This window comes from Anser anser (genome assembly GCF_964211835.1).
Source record: "Anser anser genome assembly, chromosome: Z".
Classification (NCBI taxonomy): domain Eukaryota; kingdom Metazoa; phylum Chordata; class Aves; order Anseriformes; family Anatidae; genus Anser; species Anser anser.
In genome coordinates this window covers 2,636,682-2,662,109 of record NC_139723.1, presented here as the reverse complement: position 1 = coordinate 2,662,109, position 25,428 = coordinate 2,636,682, and the positions used below count along the sequence as shown (strand labels likewise).

The window sequence follows — 25,428 nt, the reverse complement described above, 5'->3', positions numbered from 1 at the left end:
AATGACATGGGGAAAAACAAGATTGAGGTGGGAGCTGAAGTTTGTCTAAATGAGAACAATATCAGCATGCACAAATGCACAGACAAGCACAGTTTGACAGTCACTGCTCATAAAAGATCCTGCAAGGAGTTAATATGAAAACTAAATCTCCTGTAGAGGGAAGTTGGAGGGGAGCTCATATATAAGCACTTAAGGAAAACTTGCACCGTGGCTGGAATACATGTAGCACATTCCCCATTAGTCTAGGGATACATGAAAGGTTATAACTATGATATATTGCTATATTAAATTACGAAAATATTTTTTTCAGTCTTTTGCAAAAAGAGGGAATCGGAATCTATGACTGACTAAAAAGCAACGCGCTTTCCGTCAACAACATACCCATCTGTTTTGACACGCTTTTCATAGCCAGTACCAAAACAACACGAATGCTTCACATTTTGTGCCTCTGTAGCTGCACTATGTGACTGCTCCTCCCCACAGGAATCTCACCGAGCGTTGCAGTGCAAATCCTCCACATCTCCAGACGCCTCGTGGATTTTCCACTGCAGGCCTACGGGGTTGCTTCTGAGCTGGGAAAGGAAGGGGACGCACAGGGCTTGGTCCCATACGGATTGCTCCTTTGTGAAGCCAGGAAAATCAGTCCCTGCTCAGAAAACACTGCCCCAGGCTTCGCACTGTGCACAGGGGTCCCGGCCGGGTTTGAGGGAGAAGAGTGACCTCCCCTCCCTGCAGAGAGCCCCCATGCACCATTGCACCACATCCCTGGGATGTACCAAAATGCCCCCGCTGGGGCAGGACTATGACAGCACCTGCCCCGTGGCCCAGGGTTTCTGTCACTGATCCGAGTAACAACCACCTCAACTGTGACAATTCCCGTATTTTCTGTGTTTTCTTTAATAGGGAAGCACCTTGAGGGGATCATGCCGCTGCCCTTGCACAGCACTGACTAAGCTGGACTTCTGGTGTGCACACTGGTACATAAATTAAGTTTCACAACAGAAATGGTTCAGCAAAAAAAAAAAAATAAAAAAAAGAATCAAATAAATCTATGGCAGACAAGCTTAGCAAATCAAATAGATGCAACAGCTTTGGTACAGGCTGGGAAGTGCTAAAACCAAATGCTTTCTTAGGACACTGATTGCTTAATGTGGCTTTCTGAAATACGAAAAGCAGATACTTTTTAATTGGGTTTAGTATCCCAAATGGGTCATGGAGATATTCCTATCTGACTTTTGTGTATAAAGCAAGTAGATCCTTTGTAGTTAGGGATCTCCATAGTTTCCATTATAAGAGCTTGTCTTCAGTTGCTTATAAATTTTGCCAAGCTAAGTATTTGGGATGAAAATTCCCATGCTCTGTCTCTGCCTCAGGCTGATTATTATTATTTTTTTATGTTTCAACTAAAAGGATTTAGTCACTTCAGGAAATAAGATTGAGGAAAAACATGTTTTGCCGCTGACGGGGAAAAAAGAAAAAGAAAAAAAAAAAAGAGAAAAGAAAATAAAGCCTTACAAGAAATTCACTGAGCAGCTCCTGCGTCTCTATTCTTCACAGCAATAGTTTGCATTTGGAAGGTATGGTCCCTGTTGTCCTTTTGCAGTTCCCATGAAAAACCACCCAGCTTTCTTCCTCGTCACAAGACTTTGAAAAGTCTCATTTGCATATGCTCAGCAAAGAGTCCCCAGAAGCTGGCAGCTGAAACTGGCCCACGACTGCTCTGAAGATGCTGCTTGCGAGGGGCGAGCTGCAGCCCGGGCTGGCGGGGCTGAGCCAGGCTGCTCCTGCAGTGCCTGCTGCCAGACCCCGTGGACACTGTGGCATCAGGCACAGGAACCGAGCGTGGCCTCGCTCCGTCCTGCACTCCAAATGCAGACGAAACAAGGAAAGAAGGGAAAAAAAAGCCACTTAATGCCACAAAAGAAAGGGGAGAGCTAGTCCTGGGGGCAGACTGAGAGCGGAGCTGGCTGTTCAAGAAGGATGCAGGAGGGAGGTGGACCTGCAGCTGGAAGGGGGGCAGCCCAGGGCAGGGAACTGGCTGCAGAGAGGCTGGGGAGTGGGGACAGGGACCGGGGCCGCGCTGCAGGGGCAGCACCGGTGGCACGAGGGGAACGAGGAGGGGAGCAGATGGAGGGGAGCGGGCTGGGGGTCCACGGGGCACGGGTTTTCCCATCTTGCTGTGAGCAGCCTCCTGGAGGACCCATCCCCTCCCAGCTCCACCAGAACGGACTGGCTGGGTCAGTGCTTCCCTCTTCCTTAGCTTTGATTCACGGAGAAGGCGACAATGAACAACTCTAGTGCTACCAGCTACTTTGCCTGGCTTCACTAGTACAGGCGTCTGGATCTACGATTTCCAACTCCACACCTGGCCTGCATTAACAGAGCCTCACACGACAAAATTTCTCTTCTTGATGAGGTTAAAGAAAGCGAATTGCACACAGAAGAAGTAACTTAAGAGAATATTTGAAGTGGAGACTGAAGGGAAAAGTTAGACAATCAGTTTAGTAGGTACCAGAGTGGCTCAGGGACGGGACCACAGAGACTACTGCTGCCGGTGGGAAGGAGGAGATGCACGGGGAGAAGGCTGCCAAGCAAGCAGCAAGGGAAATGGTTCATGATCACACCATGCAGAGATTGGGAACTGCTTCTGGTGATTGGAGACTTGGCCCCTGGTGGAACGTGCTTATCAGCACTGCTCTGATACAACTTCCATCTACACTGTGCTGCCCTTGAGGATCTCTTGTGCCTTTCTCTACTAGGCTCCTCCACTGACCCATTGCTTGGGTCAAAAGAGAGTGTTTTTTTTCAGCAGAACTTGAAATAATTTCATTTATAATGAAGCACAACAAGGAAATGGAGAATGTAATACAGCTTGGGAAACTCAAGAAATATGGCACTTTATTTGCCATATTGCAGTGAATGGAATTAAGTGTTGGGATAAAAAACAGATATTTAAAGTAAAAAACAATGTCTACTTTAAAGAACAACAGTAGGGAACTGATCTCACTAGGGGAGTAAAACTTGCATGATTTCCCAAGTCCCAGGGAGGGTTTTGAAGCACCTGCAGACAAGAGTCTCCCCACAGAAGCAGATCCTGTGCCACTGAACCATTCACAGTCGGGATGTCCCTGATCTTTCCAGGAAAGGCCTGGCTCATCTGGTTTCTTAGGCCCAAAGTTTCCAGGTCACGTATCTTCCCAGATAAGTGTCACCTCTAATGGCCAGTCATATTTACTAAACTACTAGTCGTATTTTTATCTTAATCCAGCTGAAGGTAACTGTTGTTTCCACCTGAGAGCATAGCATGTCTGTATGGGGCTATGACCACTACGGTTGCACAGCGCTGTTGTGATTGCTGTAAAGAATGAGGATAACACAGAAATAATAATTTCTGTTCAAAATAAAGCTCAAATAAAAATCAAGCCCAAATAACTCATCTGTGGTGAGTTCCTCCTGAGGCAGCCCACCAGAAGTTCCCGAGGCACTGGCACGTAAGGTAGGGGGGCTCAGAGGAGCTGACCATCACCTGGGATAGGCTGCGTACAGCAATCCAGATGGACGTCACAGGTTGGCTTCGTCCGAGGATGCACGAGCTGTTACTCTGCCAAGCCAGTGGCGCACGGAAAGCGCCGAAGAGCTGTGCTCGCTGCAGGGGACAAATTGCACTCGCAGGACACAACATATGTAGGCGCACTAAAGTATAAAATACAAAATGTTTGTACATTGTCATTGCTCACTCTAGCATGAGCTTGAACTGATTGGGCAATCGTCTGTCACTGTGGAGGACACTGGATAATGTTAACCCATTAAAACTTCGAGCGTTTCATACGTCATTGGAACCGAGAATGGCCAGACACTAAAAGCAGTATTATGCTGCAGTCACATCACATGCACCTCTAGACTCATCCCGAAATTCGCTGCCATAGCTTTAGCTAACAGTTACCTATGTGGGTGTTTGGATAACAGAAGAGTAAAAAAAGAAAATGAACGGATGAAAAAACAGTATGAAGAGTCATACAGGGCACCATGAACACAGCACTCACAGTTTTAATGATAAACCTATCGGAAAGAATCCTATTGGAAAGAATCCATGTATCTAAACTTGTACTTGTTATGATGCGTGATGCCATGACATGTATTTTGGGGTGCAAACCATACACAGTTTCTTTTCCTTGCTCCAGCTGTAGCATGTACCTTTCTGTGCTAACATCGTGCCACTCTTTGAATGAGACGTGAAGGAAGGGTGACATAGCCACAGGCACAGAATCAGTTATCCCCAAACAGCAACTTAATTGATCAATCTCCAATACAGAAAATCTGCCAAGTCCTGCCAAGCCCGAACAGGCTCAGTTTCAAAAGCAGGCACGTAACACTCATTCAAAATCTGTAATAAGCCAGGCATATTTTAAGGTCACTAACCTGCCCAAGAACGCCATCACCTGTATAAGCATTCATGTTCAGTAGCATATTTATGACAACTGCACTGTTTGTGCATCATATTATCATCCAGATAACACAACACACTTTGCACACTTTTATCTATGCTTTATGGCCAGTATCTTTTAAATATTATCAACCACTCTTCATTTTTTTGTTTACTGCTGCCATATCACGATGTACCTCCCAGGTGTGGCAATGGCTGATGTTGCTGCACTTATCCTTAGGAGCAGTTCTTGCTCACCACCTTGGGACACCATGTTTGCTCTGTGCAGTACAAAATCTGCTAACCCCGAACTCCTAGTTATTTGCTGTTCCAAGCTGTCACAATGTTAAAGCACCATCTTTTATTCCAGGTGAGTCTTTTATCCTATGCATCTACCTGTACCTGTTACATTTCAATGCATGTGAACATACTGGGGCCTGGAGACATGAAGAAAGGAAAATGACATCTTTTTTCCTTCCACAGGCACACATATACACCCCATCTGACAGTGCCCTGGTATGTAACAGGCCATCAAGTATTCGGTAAAAACTTTGCAAATGCTCATTGTCTTTTCAGGATGAGGACTCTTCTACTCCCTTTGTATGCAGTCTTGAATGCAAACTGGGCACTAGCATAGGCATTTCTCTCATAAACAGCTATGTTCCATTTATTTAGCCTGCTAAAGCTAAAAACCAAGCAGCTAACATACTGCAGAAAGCCAAATCTACACAACGCACAAATTAGTTTGTTAAGCAACAGTCATTGGGTGTTACTAGCGTTCTTAGGTTTTGCATTTTCTTTCCTCTTTAAATATCTTTCCTTAAATTTGAAGTAATGTCATTAAGAACAGCAGACTACTTGACAGGCTTCTCTGGTAACAGGCAGCACAGTGTGTTTTCTTTAAAGGGCTCATGATAGAAATGCTGAAATAAGACGTGTTTTTACTTAATGTGGATAAAGTGTGTGAATGTTGTGTGAAAAATCTGAAGTGGGAATAAAAAACAAGCCTAAAAGAATTAGGCTCTTCCCTCTTTAAAAATAAATACTGGAAAATTGTTTCATTTAATAAAATTGCCAGCTTTGCAATCCAAAGAGCTCCCCTACAGTCCCTTCAAAGAAAATAAAGACAAATCATTACACAAGTGGCAATGTAAACCTGTTCTTCTCTGTCACTTTTGTAAAAAGGAATGCCTGAGCTGTGGACTTGTAATAAGTTTTGACTACGAACCATTGAAAATCTGGCACTTCCATGAAGCTCCATCAGGAGTAAAACTATCCACCTAGGGTGATGGTACTTAAACCTAATGTTTTGTGCCTGGACACCTTTCCACCAGCACCGCGTCTCTTGTGGCCCTGGGTTTTTGTGCTGCAGCAGCCGAGCCAGACTCTAAGTCAGCAGGGGAAGGTTGTCTGTGCTCGATCCTGTGTGGACCCGCACTCAGGGCTCACCCCCTCCACCTGGAAGCGTGGAAGGATGGGGAAAGGAACCAGACCCTTTCGGTCCCATCCATTTTTGTTCACTACATCAGAAACCAAACCAGTGAGATTCTTGAACTCCACGCCCCAGATCCTCTTAGGAGGAACAGGCCAAAGCCAAGCTGGCTGAGCCGCACCCCAACCAGGCTCCCTGTGGTTTTATAGATTTAAGTAGCTTAAGGTTATTTCAGTGTGCCACACCGTCATGGAGGAGCACTGGAAGTGCTAAGGTTGTCAGTCTGCTGAGATATCAAAGATTAGCTCATGTAGGAATGTATCAACATCCTTCATATACAGCTAATCAAATTTGAAATTACTGACATGTCACCTTGAGGAGAAATTTGATTTATTATTTGCAGAGTAATCTAGAAAGCAGCGAGATGCACAGCTGTAAGACTTACTGTTATGCTGACTTTGTGACAATACATTAGTTTTGTTGCTCCTTTTGTGCCTTCACAAAATAATAGTAAATAACAAAACTTTCTTTGTGGCATTAAGTAGTCCAGAGAGCAACATGTGAAATGCTGCTCTTCGAAGTAATAATTCAGATATAAAACCACAGAATAATTGTTTACTAATAATTAATGGTATGTAGCTGAAGATATGAATGTCTACAGTTATTTTCCCTCTTTGCAATGACCCCATTCTTAATGGGGAAGGATACCAAAAGCCATTTTGGCTCTGCGACCTCTCTTGCTCGTTTCTCCCCATTGGGTAGCAGGGCCTGCTCCAGTGGGATCAGATTTTAAATGTCATGCAAATAGCATGCAAATTTTAAAATGCCATGCAGTTTAAGTGCATACATAATTTGTAGCATATTTACTTATTTGTGCTCATAAATCACAATGCCTGTGAACACAAACCAGGCATGCAACTGTATGTACATTTTTCATGCACAAATGTGTGCTAAACCCATCTGAAAATCTGCCCTCTTGTAACTTCATATCAGAGGAGACTTAATTTTGTCTTGAAAATATAGACAACATAGGTTCCCACTCAAGAAAGTCAGATACCTGGTTAATTGCACTGCAGTATTCATCCAGTCTGCACCACAAATTAACACAGAGCACTCATGTATGCCACAGGCAAAGTTTCCTGAATTAAAGATTTATTTTTAGCACTGATATTTGCTCCCAGTTGTTATGTGTAGTTTTGTATGTATATAAATATATGTTTATGGCACAACATAAATAAGAGTTCTGCATTTGAGATCAGCTACCCTGGTAAGTAAATGACTATGCATATAAACAAATCTGTTCACTACCTTCAAATATTTTTATTTGTCATATAATTATATCATATATATATCTTCACAGATGTATAAAATATATTCTTAGGAAAATTGCCACAGAATGTTGTTGCTTATATTAAGTAAATGGTATATTTGTGTACTGTGCTCTGTACTTATATACATGAAGCATATTTGTATACACATAGAACTGCCAAATATTTCACTTCTGTTACTGTACACACAGGTTGATATTACTGGAAAAAAAAAAAAAAAGTACTAACTCTCTGGAGTGTTTTGGAGAGCAGGTTACCAGTGCACCTTTCAGAAAACTTGTTTTTATGCTGACAAGGCTGCAACAATGTGCTTGAGGTAAGGATGCTGTATGGCCAGGTAGGCTCATGGCTAACAACACAGCCTTTACCCACCATTAGTCCACTTAAATCGAGGCTGATCAGTGTTGGCACCACCAGACAAGGTCTGGAAGAAGCAACTCGGATGGCTTGTGAAAACCCCTCTGCTGTCTGACCGACTGCTGGCTGCGGGGCCATAAAATCCTGCCCACCACATTAAGGAGTAGGTAAGACAGACCTCTGAAGAACCGACTTTACCCCACATTCCATGTTTTCTTCCCAACCCTGGTGTGGGGCACTCAGGGCCTGGCTAATCCACTAAAAGAAGCAAAAACTGCATTTATGGGTGGCTTTGAGGAGAGGTGTTCCAAGCTGCGGCAGTGAGATCAAGATGAATCAGGTTCTGAAACAGTGTGGGAATTTTCAAAATGGAATTTAAATAACTAAAAGAGTAACAAGGGATGTGAGGTGAATTTCAAAATATTAGCATTAACAACCTTCTTTTTTTAGACAGGTTATCTCTGGCAAATAAAGCTGTTAAGTGATTTCAATAGCATCAATATTATACACAAAAATGTGATATAGTTAATAACAATGAAAAAGAAGAGAATTCTCACGGGAGGTATAAAACTGGCGTGCAACAAGTTATACCCTCACTCTCCTAATCCAGTCTGAGCCATTTAATTTCATGTTTTTAAAATATATTAAAAGGCTTGATTTTTTCTTCCCCACAAAAGCCTCTTAAAAAGCATTCATAAAACATCCGCGCGCATACGAAGTAGGTGGCGGTACGCTAGCAGAGATGAGGTTGCCTCCTGGTTGTTCCAGGGAAGGACAGCCCTCAGTGCCAACGCTGAAGCTGACCTGACAGATCGGACCCTCTGGAGGGTCCTGGATTTACATTTCATAAGCTTAATAATATCCTGCCTTATTTATGATTTGCTGCCTGGAACAAAGAAGGTTGTGCTTAACAACTTGACTTTAGTGTGGGTAACTGTTGATCTCAAAATGGCACGTAAAATGCATTTACATCAGTACTGCTAATAGGCCCATAATGATTCTTTATTATGTTTCAGTGAAAGGCAACTGAGTGACAGGTAACTGATTTTGTAGATCAAATAACTTTCTGCCACCCCCACACAGCTCCCAGCTGCTGCACACTTCACATGCCAATACAAATACAGTTGTAAAGTAGACAAATATATTATAACTACGTTATTAAATGAGACACAACACGGGGTGCTGGAAGACTCAGAGAGCTGTTTAATAGGGAACTACGGGGATGCAAAACTGAGTTCCACGAGGGTTTCGGTGCGCAGCCGGTGCCCCCGTCCCTGATGCCAGAGTTCAGCAGCGCTGTGCCTATGCTCAGATAGTGCCTGCCCTACCAGGGCAGGGGATGCTCACTGCACAGTGTTTAAAGAGAAGCATTTTGGTATGTAGACATGGGTACTGCTCTCAGAGACACTGACAAGGGTGTTCAGAAATCCTGGTGCTGGAGGCTGATGGTGCTGATGGCCTGCAATGCTGCAAAAGACTCCCGCTTGGCCGGGATTTATTTTTACGCACTAAACTGTGAGTAAATAAGGCATCGGAGCCTGTCTGACCATCTTTGACAACAACTCCAACCCTGTCATCACAGCCACAGGAGAAACCGTCATGTACCCAGCCCTGACCTGCCGAGCCTTTTATCTGTGTGTGTACTCTCCCCAAACCCCGCAAATAAAGGGCAACCAGCAATTTACACATGAATCAGCCTTCTCTGCCGAGCAGGCACCAGAGACGTTCCTTTTCTCTGCCGTGGTGGGGAGAAGTGGCTGGGTTGGAGATTGCCCAGGAATCATGGGCAGCGGCGGCGGGCAGTGAAATGCTTGGCGGGATGCCTGGCGTGGGCGGCAGCCATGGAGGAGCAGAGGAGTGCCGAGAGGGGAGCTGCTCAAAGCCGGCAATGTCACACAGCGCGGAGATACACTGCCGATAGGAGATGGTACAAGATACCTTAGCAGGCAGCGGTACGGAATTCAAGATGCATTTTGATGAGGTGCAGGCCTTGCGGTTACTTCAGGTCTTGGCTCTGCTTGCATGCGCTGCCGCTCGCAGCCACCACTGACACCGGCACGCTTACGAGCGACTGGCCAGGGGCATGCATCGGTCAGCCCTGACAAAATGCTCTAATGACATCATTCTCAATGGCAATTAGCTAAAAATTTTACAACATGAAGGTCTACTGTTGAGGCAGTGCACTGCTCTGCTTCCACCAAACATCACTGCTCAGAGGAGTAGTTTGGCTGATGAGATGACTTTGCCTTCTAAAAACCCAAAACTGAAATATAAAATGAAAACTAAGATGTCTTCCTCCTTTATACCCTAGGTAAATCCCCATTCTCTACAATTACACTCTTTTATTGGGGTTACATCCATCCTATCTTTGTTTAACCTTCCTGAAAACATACTCATCACTGAGAATGCTTATGCTACACATCCTTGCTTCCCAAGATACACAGGAGTAAAAATATGATTTCAGAAATTGATTCTGCCTTTGAAAAAAAATAAAATTCTACGAGAGCTATGCCTATATATCTGATGGACAAAACAGACCTACTGAGTCTAATTGTTTTAGTATTTACATGATGATATGCAGGTGTAAAATAATGATATAGGTTGGATATGCCTTCATTTAAATTTAATACCAACGTTGCTAGCATCAGATCTGCGTTTATTAGTGTGGTACATTTTCTGTGAGTATGGTTTGACTAGATGCCAATGATTTTTGAACTATGTAGTGAAGCCAATTAGCTCTAAGAAATAAACTGATACTTCTCTCTAGTGTCATACTAACTGCTACAGTATGAATTATGCTGCTGATAAAGATGTTGCTATGAGCCAAAACATAACTACAAAGACTTAATCAACTTGCAACATTTACATAATCATAATAAGAAATTCAGCTCTGAAAGAGTTGTGTTTACGTCCCTAAATGTACGTCTTTAACTGACACCAAAAACAAAGGTAAAAATTCATATAAAATGTGGTTTATTGTTCTCCAAGCCTTATGCCCTCCCCCATTTCCCAGAGCAGGCGCTGTCCCTCTGCCACCCTGGCCCCGGTCGCGGTGGACGTGCTCCCTCCCCAATGCCCTGCTCTCCCCTCGTGCTGCAGCGCTCTCCTGCCTGGTCTCGCTCCTTCTCTACCCTACACACTGCTTCTGACCCCTCCTCACCGCCAGCTCCCAGGCTCTTGTTCCCCTCTCACCCTGTCCAGGGGCTCACCACCATCCAACTTTCCTTCCAAGCCAGGCTGCTAGGTCCTTTCACAGCCACTGGAGATGTCACCTGCTGGGCTTACAGGGCAGGCGCTGCTTCCAGATCCTGCTCGTGGCCCACGTTGGCTGCTGCCATTGTGTAATAAACCTCTAAAGCCAACCCTGCCCTGTTTGTTAAACCAGCAGTGCTGCCCAGGCTCACCACAGTCACCATGGTGCCTTCTCCTCTTGTCCTGCCAATGACCTCAGGCCCTGCAGGCACTCCTCCTGGACATCGCCGTGAAGATCTTTGTTGTACCGTGCTGTTTTTCTCTTTTCATCCTTCACTGGCTCTGCTTTCTTGATCACAGGGAACTTAAGGTCACTGTTTCTGCCTCCAGAACCCACGGGGTTTGCCTGTGCTGACAAACAGCCCCAGGAACCTTGCTGGGCACCAGGTCCCACTGGCACCAAGCGTTGCCTGCATGCAGTCCCCTCAGGCCAACCCCGACTCAGGCAGGCTGAGGGCTGGCGAGCTGGCCTCCTCGGGCACCAGGAGTGGTCTGAGGAGCACAAAAGCATGGGCAGATGCATCCTAGCACTCTGGACCATCCTCGGGCACTTTAATTAACGAAGACAGACACACGTGGCCGTCCGACGTGCTGGCTGGCCCACTCATCTCCTCTCATACTCGCTCCTGCCTTTGGTCAGCCCATCACACAATTCTTCAAGCGCCAGATTTGTGCAGTCTTTTTCATAAATTCCTGCAGACCCACTTGATTAACTTCCGAGAAATTCCTCAATACAGCTCTCTGCTGAGATGCCTACAAAAGGGTCAGAATAATTTGTCGGCTGGTCCTTCAGACAACCGCTATCACACCATACAGCCGGGCTGCGACAGTACCTGACCACTGCTTTTCTCTTGTATATTACACTGCATAATGTGACTGCCAGCTCTCTTTCTGGAAGCCGGATTAGTGTCAGACGTCTCTGCTCTTGCCGTAGCACAGGTGAGCCACCTGGGTGCCTGTAAAATGCCCCTGAAGGTCCCCCAGCAGGGAAACTGACGCAGGGCAGGGAGCAGGGCTGGGAGCAGGGCTGGCTGTCACGCAGAATTAGAGTGGAGGGCGCTGACGAAGTGAAGTTGTGTCTAAGCACACTGGCCTGTCTCGAGTTAAATAAGCAGCCGGGCAGGACACGTACTGAAGTGGTTTACAGGGAAGTGTCTCTACCACAACGTCCTAAGGGCAGGAGGTCAGATGCCCAGGTACCCCTGGCAAGGTGGACCAGGCATCCCAAATAGCTGAGGCTCATGGTGCTCTGCCTAAAACCCACTGGTTTCCCTTAACAGGGCCATCTGAAAATTGCTAGAAAAACGAGGTAGTGAGGAGGTAAGGGGAAGAAACAGTTAAAAAAAACAGCCTGGGCTTTACCTGAATGCTACATCACGTGGCAGAAGGATGTTATTCTATCACTGTTGACGGAGGAAACCTCTTTTGGTGGCTTGCACCCTGTGAGTCTTGTCAAGAAATCACTTTTGCAGGCACCAGCAGAAGCTCTGAACTCCTCCCCAGCAAACACAGCACAAAGAGGAGGCTGGCACTTTGTGTTCACCTCTGGGAAAGATCAAGTCCTGACCGTCCATCCCAGCTCATGGAAAGAGGTCAAAGCCATGCTTTCAGTCCAAACCAGTGCAAGGTGTCAGCCCCCGCTCTGCCAGCTCACATCCACATAGTTTTATCTTTCCATCCTGTGAGTGCATGTTCTTGCTTTGCCTTCACTAGCCTTGACGAGCTGAAGGGAAGCTTGTGCCTTTTCTCATTTGGCAGAAAAGCAGACTCTGCCAGAGTCCCAGGTGGGAAGAGAGGTCCCTCACGTTGCTACTGAGAGAATAAGACACTTCCTCTGTGAGCCCGACTTAGCTGACACTTATTTGGGACTTAAAGCACAGCTCTGCCTTAGCTTGTTTTCAAAGTCCCTTGGTTAGATTTATTAAGTGATTTTTTTTTTTTTTACAGATAGTTGCTCAACATTTTTTTTACAGTGTCTAGATGTAGTGAAGCAAATATCTTTTGCCCCTACTAACGTGCTGAGTTACAAACAAATATTAATTCCCATGTAGGATGCATTAAAGTTACATTCTGACTACAAGGAACACAGTCTTATCTTCTCTTCATGTCTAAAAGCCAGCAGTGCACTGAAATAACACTATTTTTAAGGGAAGCAGACCATGAACTTTAAGACACAAGTGCAATGAGATGGCACTTAATACAACATCGTTAAAAAATAGGGCAAGTGGATGCTGCCTGTGAAGCTCAGAGCATACTGATAATGAAAAGCCTCAGGAAAGGCTGGAGGACCTCATTGTTGTCTGGCCCGAAGCACCCAAGCTGTGCACCCTACAGGCAAAACTCATCTCCTGGATTAACCCTGCTAAGGTAACTGCTTGTCGGACAACGTCCAAGTAGGTAAGTGGGCAAAAGTTATTCTGAGCTGCCTTCTAAGGATGAATAATTTTTTTTTTTTTTTTTTACATGAGTGAGAAATTCATTTGTAGAAGAGTGCCTAAACCATCTAAATTTTAATGTGGTCTCTCCTACAACTAGCTGTCTACAGTCCAGTTCAGCAGCTGCTGAAGGAGTTCACACTCAACTAGACAATTTGCAAACCAGAAAGAAAAAAGGACAGGACCAGGAAGAAACAATCAAAAAGTAATTCATAATTTGGGTGGGCTAATCTGAATATTTAATATCCCAAGTAATGCTGCAACCCCTGGAAAGAATAACTTGAGGCAGGACCTGGGTCAATAAACAGTTTGCAGCAGATCTTAGGCAAATCCGTACTGGTAAATTTGCTGATAAAGACTTCTGTTTTTTCTTTGATTTAATTCTGTCGATAATTTTACTTCTTCATTCACCTTTCCTGCCCTGCCTTTCCAGCTGAGCAGAGCCTCAGGGCAGTCATATATATATATGTATATACACATATATATACAGATAAGAGTTTTTTTTTGTATGTCCCAAATAATGCGGCCATAACATAGGAATATTTGCAATGTGCCAAGCAGGGCGTGCTTCTCTGTTTAATAAGGATTACTGATATATTTAAGAAACATATCTCAGGCTAGGTATTTAAATGAATGATTTAGCAGTTTGTTGGGATTTACAGAATTTGAATAAGTGCATTTTCCTGTCATTCAGGTAAGTATTTTTATTAATCCGTGACTTGCCACCAAGGATAAACACAAAACAGGGATTTACCCAACTTTTGCATGAAGTTTTCACATGCATCATCTGTCCCCCTTGTAGGCATGGCAGACATATTTAACTGTTGACATGCACTGGGAGAACATGACTCAAACGTCAATGTTAAATATTGTTTTAAGGAAGACAGGTATTTTCAGGACAAAAGCAGCTAGAGGTTTAGTTAAAATTAGTTTAAAGTGCAAAATATTTGCGTTTAATCTGATTTAGATGTTTGCTGAAAAGATCTCACCAAAAAAAAACAACTCTGGGTTTGTAAGGCTGAAATTTTATTTGAAGCCTGGAGTGCTACCTCATACAGGAACAGACGTTACCAGTTTTACAGTCAGACATACATTGGACTTTCTTCATTATTTCCTAAAACTTTTTTTTTTTTTAATACAGAGTACATTTTATTAAAATGAAATTCATATTTTAAGAGTGGTGAGATCTGAAATAACAGCATTCAAGGGGCTGCTTAGACAGTATTACTCATTTGACACTGAAGGTTTTGTTTTAGTACACAGCATATAAAACCATTTCCTCAAGATATTTTGTGTTCAGCATAAAATATTAAAAATGTCTCATTTCCAAGAGATCTGGTGGGAGTTCATGACAGATGTGTTATATCTTTTTTTGATTTTTTTTTGCAGCATTATTGAGTCTAATTAGCCCCGATGATTTACCCATGACAGTATGAACTTCTTGAGAGGAAAGGAAAAGTGGAGCATCATCTTTGGAGCAAAGAACAAAAATGTTTTTAGGGAGATGGCAGGGAGAGAAAGCCCCGATTCGAGGAGGTTTGCAACTGATGCCCACAAGTAGCCCTGGGAGCTTTCACTTATTTATGCATTACCATATGATCCTTCTCTTTGCCTTCAGCACTACAAAACAGCCTGGGTACAAAGCGCTCTCCAGGTGTTAGCTCAGCAATTGTGTCACTACTCCTTATCTACCTCTTCTGACTCGTTTTGGAGGCCAAATTGCTACTGATGAGCAGCGCCCGACTCCAAAAGCCCGCCATGGACAAGGGGTGGCACTGCTGAACATCCCTCCGCGGCTGCCCCTCGCCAAGCCAGGAGCTCACTGGGGACGCTGAGAACCCGAACGTGAAGCTGCCCTTGCGGATGCCCCTGGGAGCCTTTCTTTTTGCCCGGAGGGCTTCTGCCTGCTTTTCTGCCACAGCGCAAGCACCCTGGTACCACCAGCCTCATCGGGGACAGGGACACAGCCCAGACCAGCAGCACCACGGCTGGGCAATGCGGGAATCACTTGGGTTGAGTCGCATGGGGGTGCCACAGAAAGTTGGGGTTTCTCAAGTTTCAATTAAAACATCTCCAGTGTATTTTTTTTTTTCTTTTTTCCTTTTTTCCTTTTTTTTTTTTTTTTCACCTGAGTGTAGCCCCATGTGGCAAGGTCAGCCCTTTCTGTGAACAAACAGCTCAGTCACCTCCAGTGTAGCTGTTATCTTCCTCAACAAGGGGAGACATTTGGCACAGCCTAAAGCTGGGGCACGAACCCTGGCTAAGCTTAAGACATTTATCTGACAGCATCACCTGACACTCCACAAACACATTTGCTCTCCATGACCCCAGAGCATTCGTGATTAATCAAAAATGTATCTTGGATCTTGAGAACAAGCTACAAGCAGGCACACACAAAAAAGAATATGCTCTCGATCTCGCTTATCGACTCCAGAGGTATATTGAATTTAGAAATAGCAAATAGAATAAAATGATCAATATGTTCTCACTTGTCCATGGAAGAACAAACTTTATCCCTCCAGCAACAAACATTGATCATGTAAATGTTCTGGAGCTGCTTTCAAGTAAAGAAAGCAAAGGCACCAGGATTTTCGGGGAGGGGTGCGGGACACAAAAGCCACCGCTGTACGAGCGTAATCCCTCGGCTGGACAGTGTGCAGGAGTGTATCGAGGCACCTGAACCGCCGCCGCTGCGGCTGCCTCCACCAGTGCACATTGCTAACATCCAGTCTGGGAAACACTGTGCCAAGCCATCTTAATAAAACATTATAGAGGGGACTTTAAAACTTAATGAAGGCACATAATCTGCTTCAGAGAAAACTCTCTGCCTTAATTTAAATGAGACACAGTTATAACATATCCCCTATGCACTGTTTACAATTTATAATTTATGTCTCAGTTCAAATACACTACTTTCTGCAGTCATCTGCTAAGTGATATGATTAGCATTTGAATATTGTAATGTTCTGCTTCTCGATACTCAAAGTAATATGATGCAGTGCATTTCTATTTTAATACCTTTTTTTTATTCACTAATAAGCATACCAAGCTCTAATTAGTTACGAAGAAAGAAATCATGCGCCCCACCCAGTCTAATTTGAAAATGGTTATATCTCTGTAAAAACTCTCCACCATTTCACTTATTAAATCCCATTCTTTTCTGGTTACCTACTGCTCAGGCTACAAGCCGTTTGTGCTCATGCAGCACCATCACTCTGCTACAGCACTACTACTGTATGTGCTCCGGTCCCTGTTGGCACGGCAAACAAACTTTCATTGCGTGTGCTCTCTATAAAATGGTGGTACTAATTAGAAGATATAAACTCACGCTGAGGCATGATATGAATTGGCTTTATGCATCTACTAAGCTCACAGCAGTATTAGATTTATACTGTTGATGCCCTCAACTAATATTCAACTAGAAACTTGTAATTTTTTTAAGACCCGTGGAAGAATGAAACAGAAGTGACTGCGTCCCACTCATGGTGTCGCAGGACCGTGGCAGCCCACACTCTGCTGACACTTATATCTATAACCAGCACACACAGAAATGCCCCTTCGGCTTTTTCAGCAGGTCTGGGGGCAGAGTACTGCATGGGGTGCTCACGCCCTCGTCCCGCGGAGCAGGAACAGGGGCGCTGGGGAAAGAGTCCCTAGCACCTGATCGTCAGCTGCTGCTGGTAAAATTGTCCAGCTATGTTCAAAAAACAAACAAACAAACAAAAACCCATAAAAACAAACTCAGAGGAGGGATTTGCGGTTCTGCCACGACCAGGAAGGTGCCCAGGCACCCCAACTTCAATCTGATTAAAAATACTGCATGAACACAGGTTTGTGACCACCCTGCCCAAACTCTTACAGCATGAACTGTGAGCACTAGACATCACAGCTGTGTGTTTTGACATCCATGGTGAAAATGAGCAGAAAATCTAACTGTTCCATATCAAGAAGTATTTTTACTAGTGCTAATGCGCCTTAAATACCTTGTTCCACAGATGAGTGGCCTGGCACCTGCTGCATGAGAAATAGCCAATTACTGCTCAGTGTCTCTAATTTTCTGATTCAATTAGCATGCTTCAGAGCTTTCCAGTTTAATTGCAAACTACTTCACAGTTAGCTCTCTGATTAATCATTGCCCATCTGCAAGCCATCGCAAAACTTGGTGGAACAAATCTGTGTACTTTGGAATGCTGGGAGCTTAGCAAATCAAACTTGTTTTGGTATATAAAGCTTTAATTTTGTTTGCCCTTTTCAGCTGCACTTGTAAGAAGCTCTGTACTGATTAAACAGGAAGTCCAGACAATAATATGCTACATTATGCATATAATTACTGTAAATACAGGCGAGACTGTAGAAACATCATTTAAGGTTAGGTGATAACATGTATGGAGTAGGGGGTCAAGAAAACACATTCGGAACCAATTTCTCCTCCATTATGACAGAAAGAGGGAGGTAGAGGGGTGGAAAAGGGGAGGTATGCTGACACCCGTGTCTCTGGAGGCATTTTTGCAAAACAAGGCTCCTGTACAACCACTGCATACTGCCTCTAACCTCCTTTTTAAAGGGAGCTGGTGCCTCTCCAAAACTTATCAGAAAGTTCGAAAAGTTATACTCTATTGATTTAATACCACGTCTATACACTTTGTTTATTTACTTTAAGGTATTTGCTTATTTATTTTAATTTATTTATTTCTATTTTAATTTAACTGCTGGACAGGCTCATAAGATTGCCCAAGTGTCATGGAGCTGCTGTTTTTTCTGCATTTTTTCTGCAGAAACAATAGCAATATCCAGTGAACTAACACAGCTTCCCTATTTTAGAGCTGCCTTACTTGGGTATACAAAAACTACCTGCCTGGAAGACTTCATTACAAAAGTACTAGTATGTCATACAGCAGGAAATTATCAATTACATGCAGAATTAACTACTTTGCATATACAAGGGTATACAAGTAACTGAAGCCTACAGATTTCACGATTCATCCCAGCGGGCCTGAATTCCCCAGATTTCAGTATGTACTATATTCAAAGTATTAGATGGATGATTCAGTTCTGCAGGATGCCAAACATCCCTGATCTGTATTAAATTCAATGAAACGCATTGGTGCCCAGCATCCCGTGGCACCATGCTTCAAATACTTTCCTGAACTGGGGCCACAGAAAATATTTTAGTTTTCCAAATCCCGTACTTAAGAACAAGCCAAACTCCATCATAGTTTACCTGCAGACTAATCAGAGAAATACTGTTATTATAAATAAAAAGCTAAACCAGCTCAGTGATCTTCTCTAATCTTGAAAACAGACACAAATACTGTGAAACTATGGTAACAGTGCTTGGAAGGTACCTGGTGACATCACCAGAAAGGAGTACCTCCTGCTTTGTGGCGGAAACACAACTACATGATTGAAACATGAAGGAACAGCTCTCTAAAGCTGTATTTCTGATTGCCAATATGCTGTCACCACACAGAGGCCGAAATCTGGGCTACTTCTTCAAAGTCCTTGGGTCCTGGTCTGAGTTTCAAATTAACAAAATCCATTTTTCTGTATCAGATGAGGCATACATGTCACCCGCCAAGGATAACCTATGCAACTTCTGCATGATGAATAATAAAGTAATTGCAAACTCAAGGCAAAATGTCTTTGACTCTGTGACACACCAGCTCCTGCTCATTATTTGTGTTCATGCAGACACGGTGTACCTGAGTAGAGGATTTTTCCTGTAGCCTATACAATCAGATTACAGATTTGAGACATCTATTTCAAGCCATGCTGAGGAACAAGCTTCTACTCAGAGAAAAAAAGAACTGTCTTGCTGCTCTGTGAAGAACCCCATATTTCAGCAGTTCTATATGTTTTATTACCTTTGGTTTTTACTTCGTTTCTGAAATCATTGCAGCTTGTATTATCTTTGTAACTGAACCACCAGCTTATCTAAACAACCTCCTCTATTAGGATCAGTTCAGCATATGATCACAGAGCTCAGTAAATAGAGGCAAAAAAATGCCATTAATTTATTTTTTCTAGGAGAATACCTCCGAACTGTGTAACACTACTTAAAGTTTTAGCTACACAATGCCCATTAAAGTCAGGGCCAGTTGTGAAGCTAAAATCCTGCAATGCTCTTTGATAATTTACTGCATGAACAGGCTGCATCCTCAACTCGGGGTGTGGGAATCTGTGCTCAGGACTCTGTCCGGGCCATCCCATCACACCTGGACGTAGGAATGGGTTATTCCCATCGCCTTCTCTGACAGCTCACTCATGCTTACATGTAGTTCACAATTGCCTTCCTGGGGTGAGCTGGTTGCTGGAGCAGGGGCTTGGACCAGAGGACCTACAGTGGTCCCTTCCAACCTCAATAATTCTGTGATTCTGCAGTTTCCCACTCTGGCCTCTTTCCTCTGAATGAGAAAAAGCAAAAGCAGTGAAGTGCTTAATGCCTCAGACTCAGGTGTAGCAACATACCCCGGCACATAAACTTGAGAGATCTCTCCTGAACCATCTCACAGACTGTGCCACGTGGAGGCAAAGCAATGGGCACAAAACAGAGAAGCCAAGGGACATGGCCATAAATCAAGGGTCCGGGCTGAGCTACAACTGAACCAGAAACCTGTTGCGAGGGGTCTGCAGCCCCGTGCTCAGGTCCCTTCTCTGTATGAATATTTCCCAGCCAAAAAAATGATACTTCCAGGGTAACTGTTCAGGCTGCTTGCCCCAAAATACAGTGAGATACAGCACGCAGAAGGAAAACTGCTGGTGTGCTTTTATAGGGACCTGGTCTCTGTCTCTGTGCTTGCAGCCCTTGTAGGGAAGGGACCTGTGCAGGCTGGGCTGAAAGGCACCTGCCTTCAAATTCCCTCTGTGCCCTCTCCCAGCCCTGACCTGGTTGCGACAGCTCCACCAGCTCCAGATCTGCTTCTTCCTTCCTGCTTCAGCTCTGAGGAGGACATCAAGTTGCCATCGATGTTTTGTTCCCCTTTAGTCCTGCATCATTTAAACTTTACCTGAGATCCCCTGTAATTTCTCTTGTTATGCAACTCCCAGTTTATAATGTTTGATCTTTTTTACATAGGTTTTGGAAAAAAAAAACCACATAGCTTTGTTTGATTTTTTTGGATGTTTTTGTTTAGGGAATATCCTAAGCCTCAAACATTTCTCTCTGTTCTGAATTCCACAGGGTGAGACAACCGTGCTAAAAACATGTGGGGAAACCCACTGTTACTTATACTTCCTTTTTAAACCTTTTCCTTTTTTCCCCCACTATGAAAAGACAAAAATTAAAATTCTAGGCATGAAGGAGGTTTCATCTCCCTTTATCACTGTCCCTCCCTGCACATACTTAATCTCTGCTTCAGATGAGGAAGAAAGGCAAAACCATTGTTTTTATTAGTTAGTTTAAGAAGTTCCAAGCCATGAGAAAGAGTGATTTTGACAAGAGACACTATCTTCCCTCACTTCTCGTTTTTTTGGAAACACTCCTCATCTTTCTACCAGGCCTTTTGAGATGACAGAACATGGGCAGGCTTCAGCAGGTCTGGGATGCAGCACTGGAAAGCTTTATTCTGAAATGCTGCCCTGATCTCAACCTGGAAAACAATGAGAACTGTGAAGAAGCTTTAAAAAGTGGAACCTATTCCAGTCCAGGAAAAATGAAAAGGGGAAGGGCTCAAAACCAGCCCATCTCCTGCACGGTCCTGCAGACGTGAGGGGTCCCACACAGTGGCAGAGATGGAGCTGGACCCGCGTCATGGGACCGGCACCTGCAGTGCCAGCGTCTCCCTGTCCTAAATACACGGCTCCAGCAAGCAGGAGGATGTTAATTATTCAGAAATTACGTGACTTGAAGAGTAACTACAGAGGTAGTTTCCCAACGATGAGACTCCTATTAACAAGTTTACTGAGAAATTTTAGACTTCATTAAGAGTTATTCCCAAATGGTGCTGGTCCATCGAGACTCCAGCAGGATGCAGTAACCTGCCTGTTGTCAGACATCTGTAGTTAAACCCAGGCTCCGATTATTGATCCCACCTCTACAGCTTTCTGCTGAGCTGCTCATGTAGAGAATTTCCCCAAATTTTGACCCAAGCACACAGCGGCAGCGCAGCCCACTTTGTTCCTTGCCAGGTATGATCAGAGTAATATATCAGGGAGAAGAAATCAGAAAACATCCATGGATGAAATTTTCTAATAGTAAAATATAAACACGACCTCTCTTTTCCACATTATCACAGGCACCGAGTTATCACCGCTGTGTTAGTATATACGTGTTAAATATTTATACAGCTCAGGTGAAAATACAGTTCACTCGACAACTTGCACACCGCAGTGCCTACTTTTAGCAGAAACACTCGAGCTATTAGTCCCCAGCGCAGAGCAAAAGAGAGGCTCAGATCATTTTTAAAACAAGAAACCGAAAGGCATCGCTTTGCTTAGGTGTTTCATTTAACTGTGAATAAAAATTAGCATTCTAGCCAGTAAAGCCTTGCCTGACTTCAGGTAAGGTCATCCAGTTCCTGGCTGGGAATGCAGGGGATATCCCGCAACAGAGAACTGATTTATTTCACCATCGTGATGCCCAGGTGCCACAGAGACAGGATTCCCAGGGAGAATCCTCTCTTAAAAAAAGGGAGAATCCTCTCCTAAAAAAAGATGAACATGCTAGGTAAACGAAATAATAATGCTTATGGAAGAAGGGGCTGAATAAAAAGCGTGGACACCCAGGGGGGACAGCAGTGGGACATGGGTGAGCACAGACCCGCTCCAGCTGCTGGTTCAGGCTGGTCACTGCTTTTGCTTTTCCCCCCTGCAACGGAATAAATAGAAAAACAAAAACAAAAATAAAACAAACAAACAAACAAAACCACGAAACCAACAAAACAGCATTTGCCCAGAACTGGGACAGTATTGAATACATTTGTTTATGCATTTGTATACAGCATTTTGTATATTTGTACATAGCATTTTGCTATACTTTTATTCATTTTAGTAGCTGCAAAGCCATTAATCTTATTTGAAACAATTACTTCAATTCAAGCCATTCGCATTCACACCAACATAAACCCGATGCATTAAAATAAACTTGAAAATCATCTGCTGTTGTGCATGTTGCAGAGGTTGTTTAATCCATCCATCCATGTATGTATGCAGATGCTTATGAATATCCTGCTGCTTTGAAAAGGACCCACTATGTTATTTCACCACAATTTGCATTGTTATAATAGGTTATTGACTGATTTTAGGTTTAAGGGACTAAGGTAGTATTCAGTAATGACTCTGTGCTACAAGTTTATTGCAAGTGCCCAAGGTTCATTCACCCCAAGCAATTCAGTCAATAACCAATTTTTATACTTCTATCTCCTTCAAAATTCCAAACCAATAATCCCTGGCTTTTTTTTTTTTTTTAATTATTTCAGTATCAGACTAACATTTCCCATGGAAATCAATATGGGTGAGATCCATTAGCCAAAAATCTGCAGCACTGCAATGCAAACATATTAAAAATATTGATCTTTCAGGCTACTGATGTTTTGATTGACTTTAATGTTTGTAAGCAGCAATAACAGAATTTCAATGACTGAAACAAACTTTTGATTAAAATTATAGATTTTTAAATTTTTTTCTATTTTGCTGTTTCAAAGGGTATCACATGGTTTACTTGTTTGCCTTAAATGATCATAGTAGTAAATACTTATTCAGTTTCTCATTTGTAAATACTATGGACTGCCACAGGTTACACATCTTCCAACCACTTTTGATGTTTCGGTTCCACTACAACAGAACCATAACGCCAGCACGGCCAGGGACAGATCCTCTCACCTTGCATGTTCCTGTCACCAGAAGTGACAGCACTGTGATCTCCCTCTTCCCTCTCCTGTAATTGTCCAACAAACTTCAGATGGCGTTTTCACAGCAGCTGGCTGTGGTTTTGCTAAAGCTGTTTTCCAAATGTGGCTCCTCCTTCCGAAAGAAACATCCCAGCTAAAATAAACAGATTCTCTACGCTCTGGCTCTTTCTGTCTCGTGTTTGCATATGCCTTCGTCTCCACAAAATCTGAGTGTCCCACAGCCTGGGTCACATTTACAGGACTAAGCAGCAGCACTCCTGCTTTAGGGATGGGGAGGCAAAGCACAGAGAAATCTTGGGGCACGTTCAGGCAAGCTAGCTTCCATGCATGTCCCAGAGGCAGCTGGTGGCACCTCTGAAGGCTGAGGTTTGTCATCAGGAGGCACCGGCCCTGATGGGTGAGCAAGTGTAGGGTGACAGAAATGAAGAGGATTACGGTGAGGAGATGCCAAGGATGGGTCCATGCAACTTCCGTCCCCAGCGAAGCATGCTGGGCTCCGGTGCTGGCCTGGATAAAGACCTACACATAAACAAGCACCTGGCAGAGAAGCTATGGCTATATCATTCTGTGTCCTGAGAGAGAGATATGCCACCTGAGGTCCCTTCCAGGCTTGCATTTCCATGATTCAATATTGTGACAGCGTAAGCCCCGTCCCTTCTGTCAGACTGGATTTCCTCTTGACCTTTCTGATTCAGGAAGGTTTGTTTTCTCTGTGCCTTTTACATTGCAACCAAGAGCTACTTGAGATGGCAGAGCTGAGCAGACAGCTGTAGACAAAAACATAAAAAAGCCTACAGATGGACCACCTGAAAGCTTTTGCCAAAGTGTTTTTTATTACAACCCTCCTCCTGCAGACTCACCAGCTCCGCAGCCCCATCTGGCTCATGCAGCCGGTGGACAAAAAACACACCCAGACCACGTGGCAGGACAGCAATTAAACATCAGAGACGTGGCACCCATGCAGAATGTAACACATCTGGCATCAAGGTATGGCTCCAGGACCAAAACCCTCTTGCAAAGTCACCCCGGGTGGCTGGGAGCAATGCTGCAGGGGAGCCAGGTACGGCTGTGGCATGGGGAGTTTGGCTGACCCCAGCTGTGCACAGTCAGGATGGGCTTTTTTTTTTTAATTATTATATATATATATATATTTATCCACTGATACACGTAAGAAGTGAATTTTGCAAAGTAAATAGCCCCAGAACACACCACTATTTTATGTTACCAATTCTACTCTGAGCTACTGTCTGTTGGACTGAGGACATCCTGCCTTCTCCAGTCCAGCCTGCTGACGCGTTGCACATCTTGCAAAACCTCAGTGTTTACATCTATTTTACTCAAATTCTGCGTAGCTCAGTTTGCAGACTAGTACTTCATGTATCTCATGGCTTTGTTATTATTGATCGCCCACTCTAAGACACTCAACGCTTGTGTTTGAACAGGGCAAGCAGACCAGGTTTTCAAGAAGCAACAGCGTTTTAGCACTCAACGGCAAATAAAACGCAGGGCGCAAGCACACAAGAAATGGCAAAAATAATGGACTCTGTAACCCGATGGGATCAGAATAGCTCTGTGATAATCGGCTCTGAAGCTGCAAGTGGCACAAGGAGAGGCAACCTAAACTCCATGACCTGGTCAGACTGAAGGGTGTCCTCTCCCCACCGCGGGCTGTTAAGGAAAGAGGTCCAGGCTTGTCGTCAGATGCCTGCCGTAGGCAGCACTTCTGTCTGCTGATGTACCTTGAGTGCCTCACGTCCTAAAACCACCTTTAAATAAGAATGTTTTGGACAAAGTGCTAACCATTTCACAAGCTGCAGACCACTTTGTTGGCAAGGAACTGGCGGGTGGGGAAGTTGCGCAGAACTGACTGTGACCATCACTAATGTTGGTGCCAGTCTGAGTCCTCAGGTGGCTTTAGATGACTGGAAAAATACACAGAGACTGATAAACTAAGACTGGGAGAAAGTTCTGAACGTAACTACAAAAATGTAAAGAAATGGAACTGGTGACTGTCAAAGGGATTCGTAACACCGTAAAAGGTATTGTTTTGTATCTGTGCTGCAAACAATAATCAATTTATAAACCTCAAAACTGAAATACTTTGTGCTCCAAACCATTGCAGAACAGGCAGTCTTAGTACAAGCATTTCCCTGTACCCTGACAATATGCCTACACATGCTCCAAAAACCACTCCAGGCTGGGGAGCATATTTCAGGTCTCCAGCATACGAGCCTCCTGCAGACTCATCTACAGGGGCTGGAAGTGCTGCTGCTCCCCGTTGCTTGTCCAGCCCCTCTGCTGGAAGGCTGGCCCACCAGGCCGAATTACGTACCTGTGGGCATCACAGCTGCTG

The 25,428-nt window shown here is 44.0% G+C and overlaps 1 protein-coding gene across 10 annotated transcripts in view; it reads right to left on the bottom strand.

Annotated features, from left to right (window-relative positions):
• The window catches only part of ARB2A (ARB2 cotranscriptional regulator A), a 259,673-nt gene that overhangs the window by 14,866 nt on the left and 219,379 nt on the right, over positions 1-25,428 (bottom strand). For 7 of the 10 annotated variants that reach the window (XM_083817159.1, XM_083817152.1, XM_083817151.1 and 4 more), the window contains one exon: positions 3,527-3,693. The exons of the other annotated variants lie outside the window; for them this stretch is intronic. In XM_083817159.1, the coding sequence (XP_083673285.1) occupies positions 3,527-3,693 (167 nt within the window). The remainder of the gene's footprint in view (positions 1-3,526; positions 3,694-25,428) is intronic. 10 annotated transcript variants of the gene reach the window in all.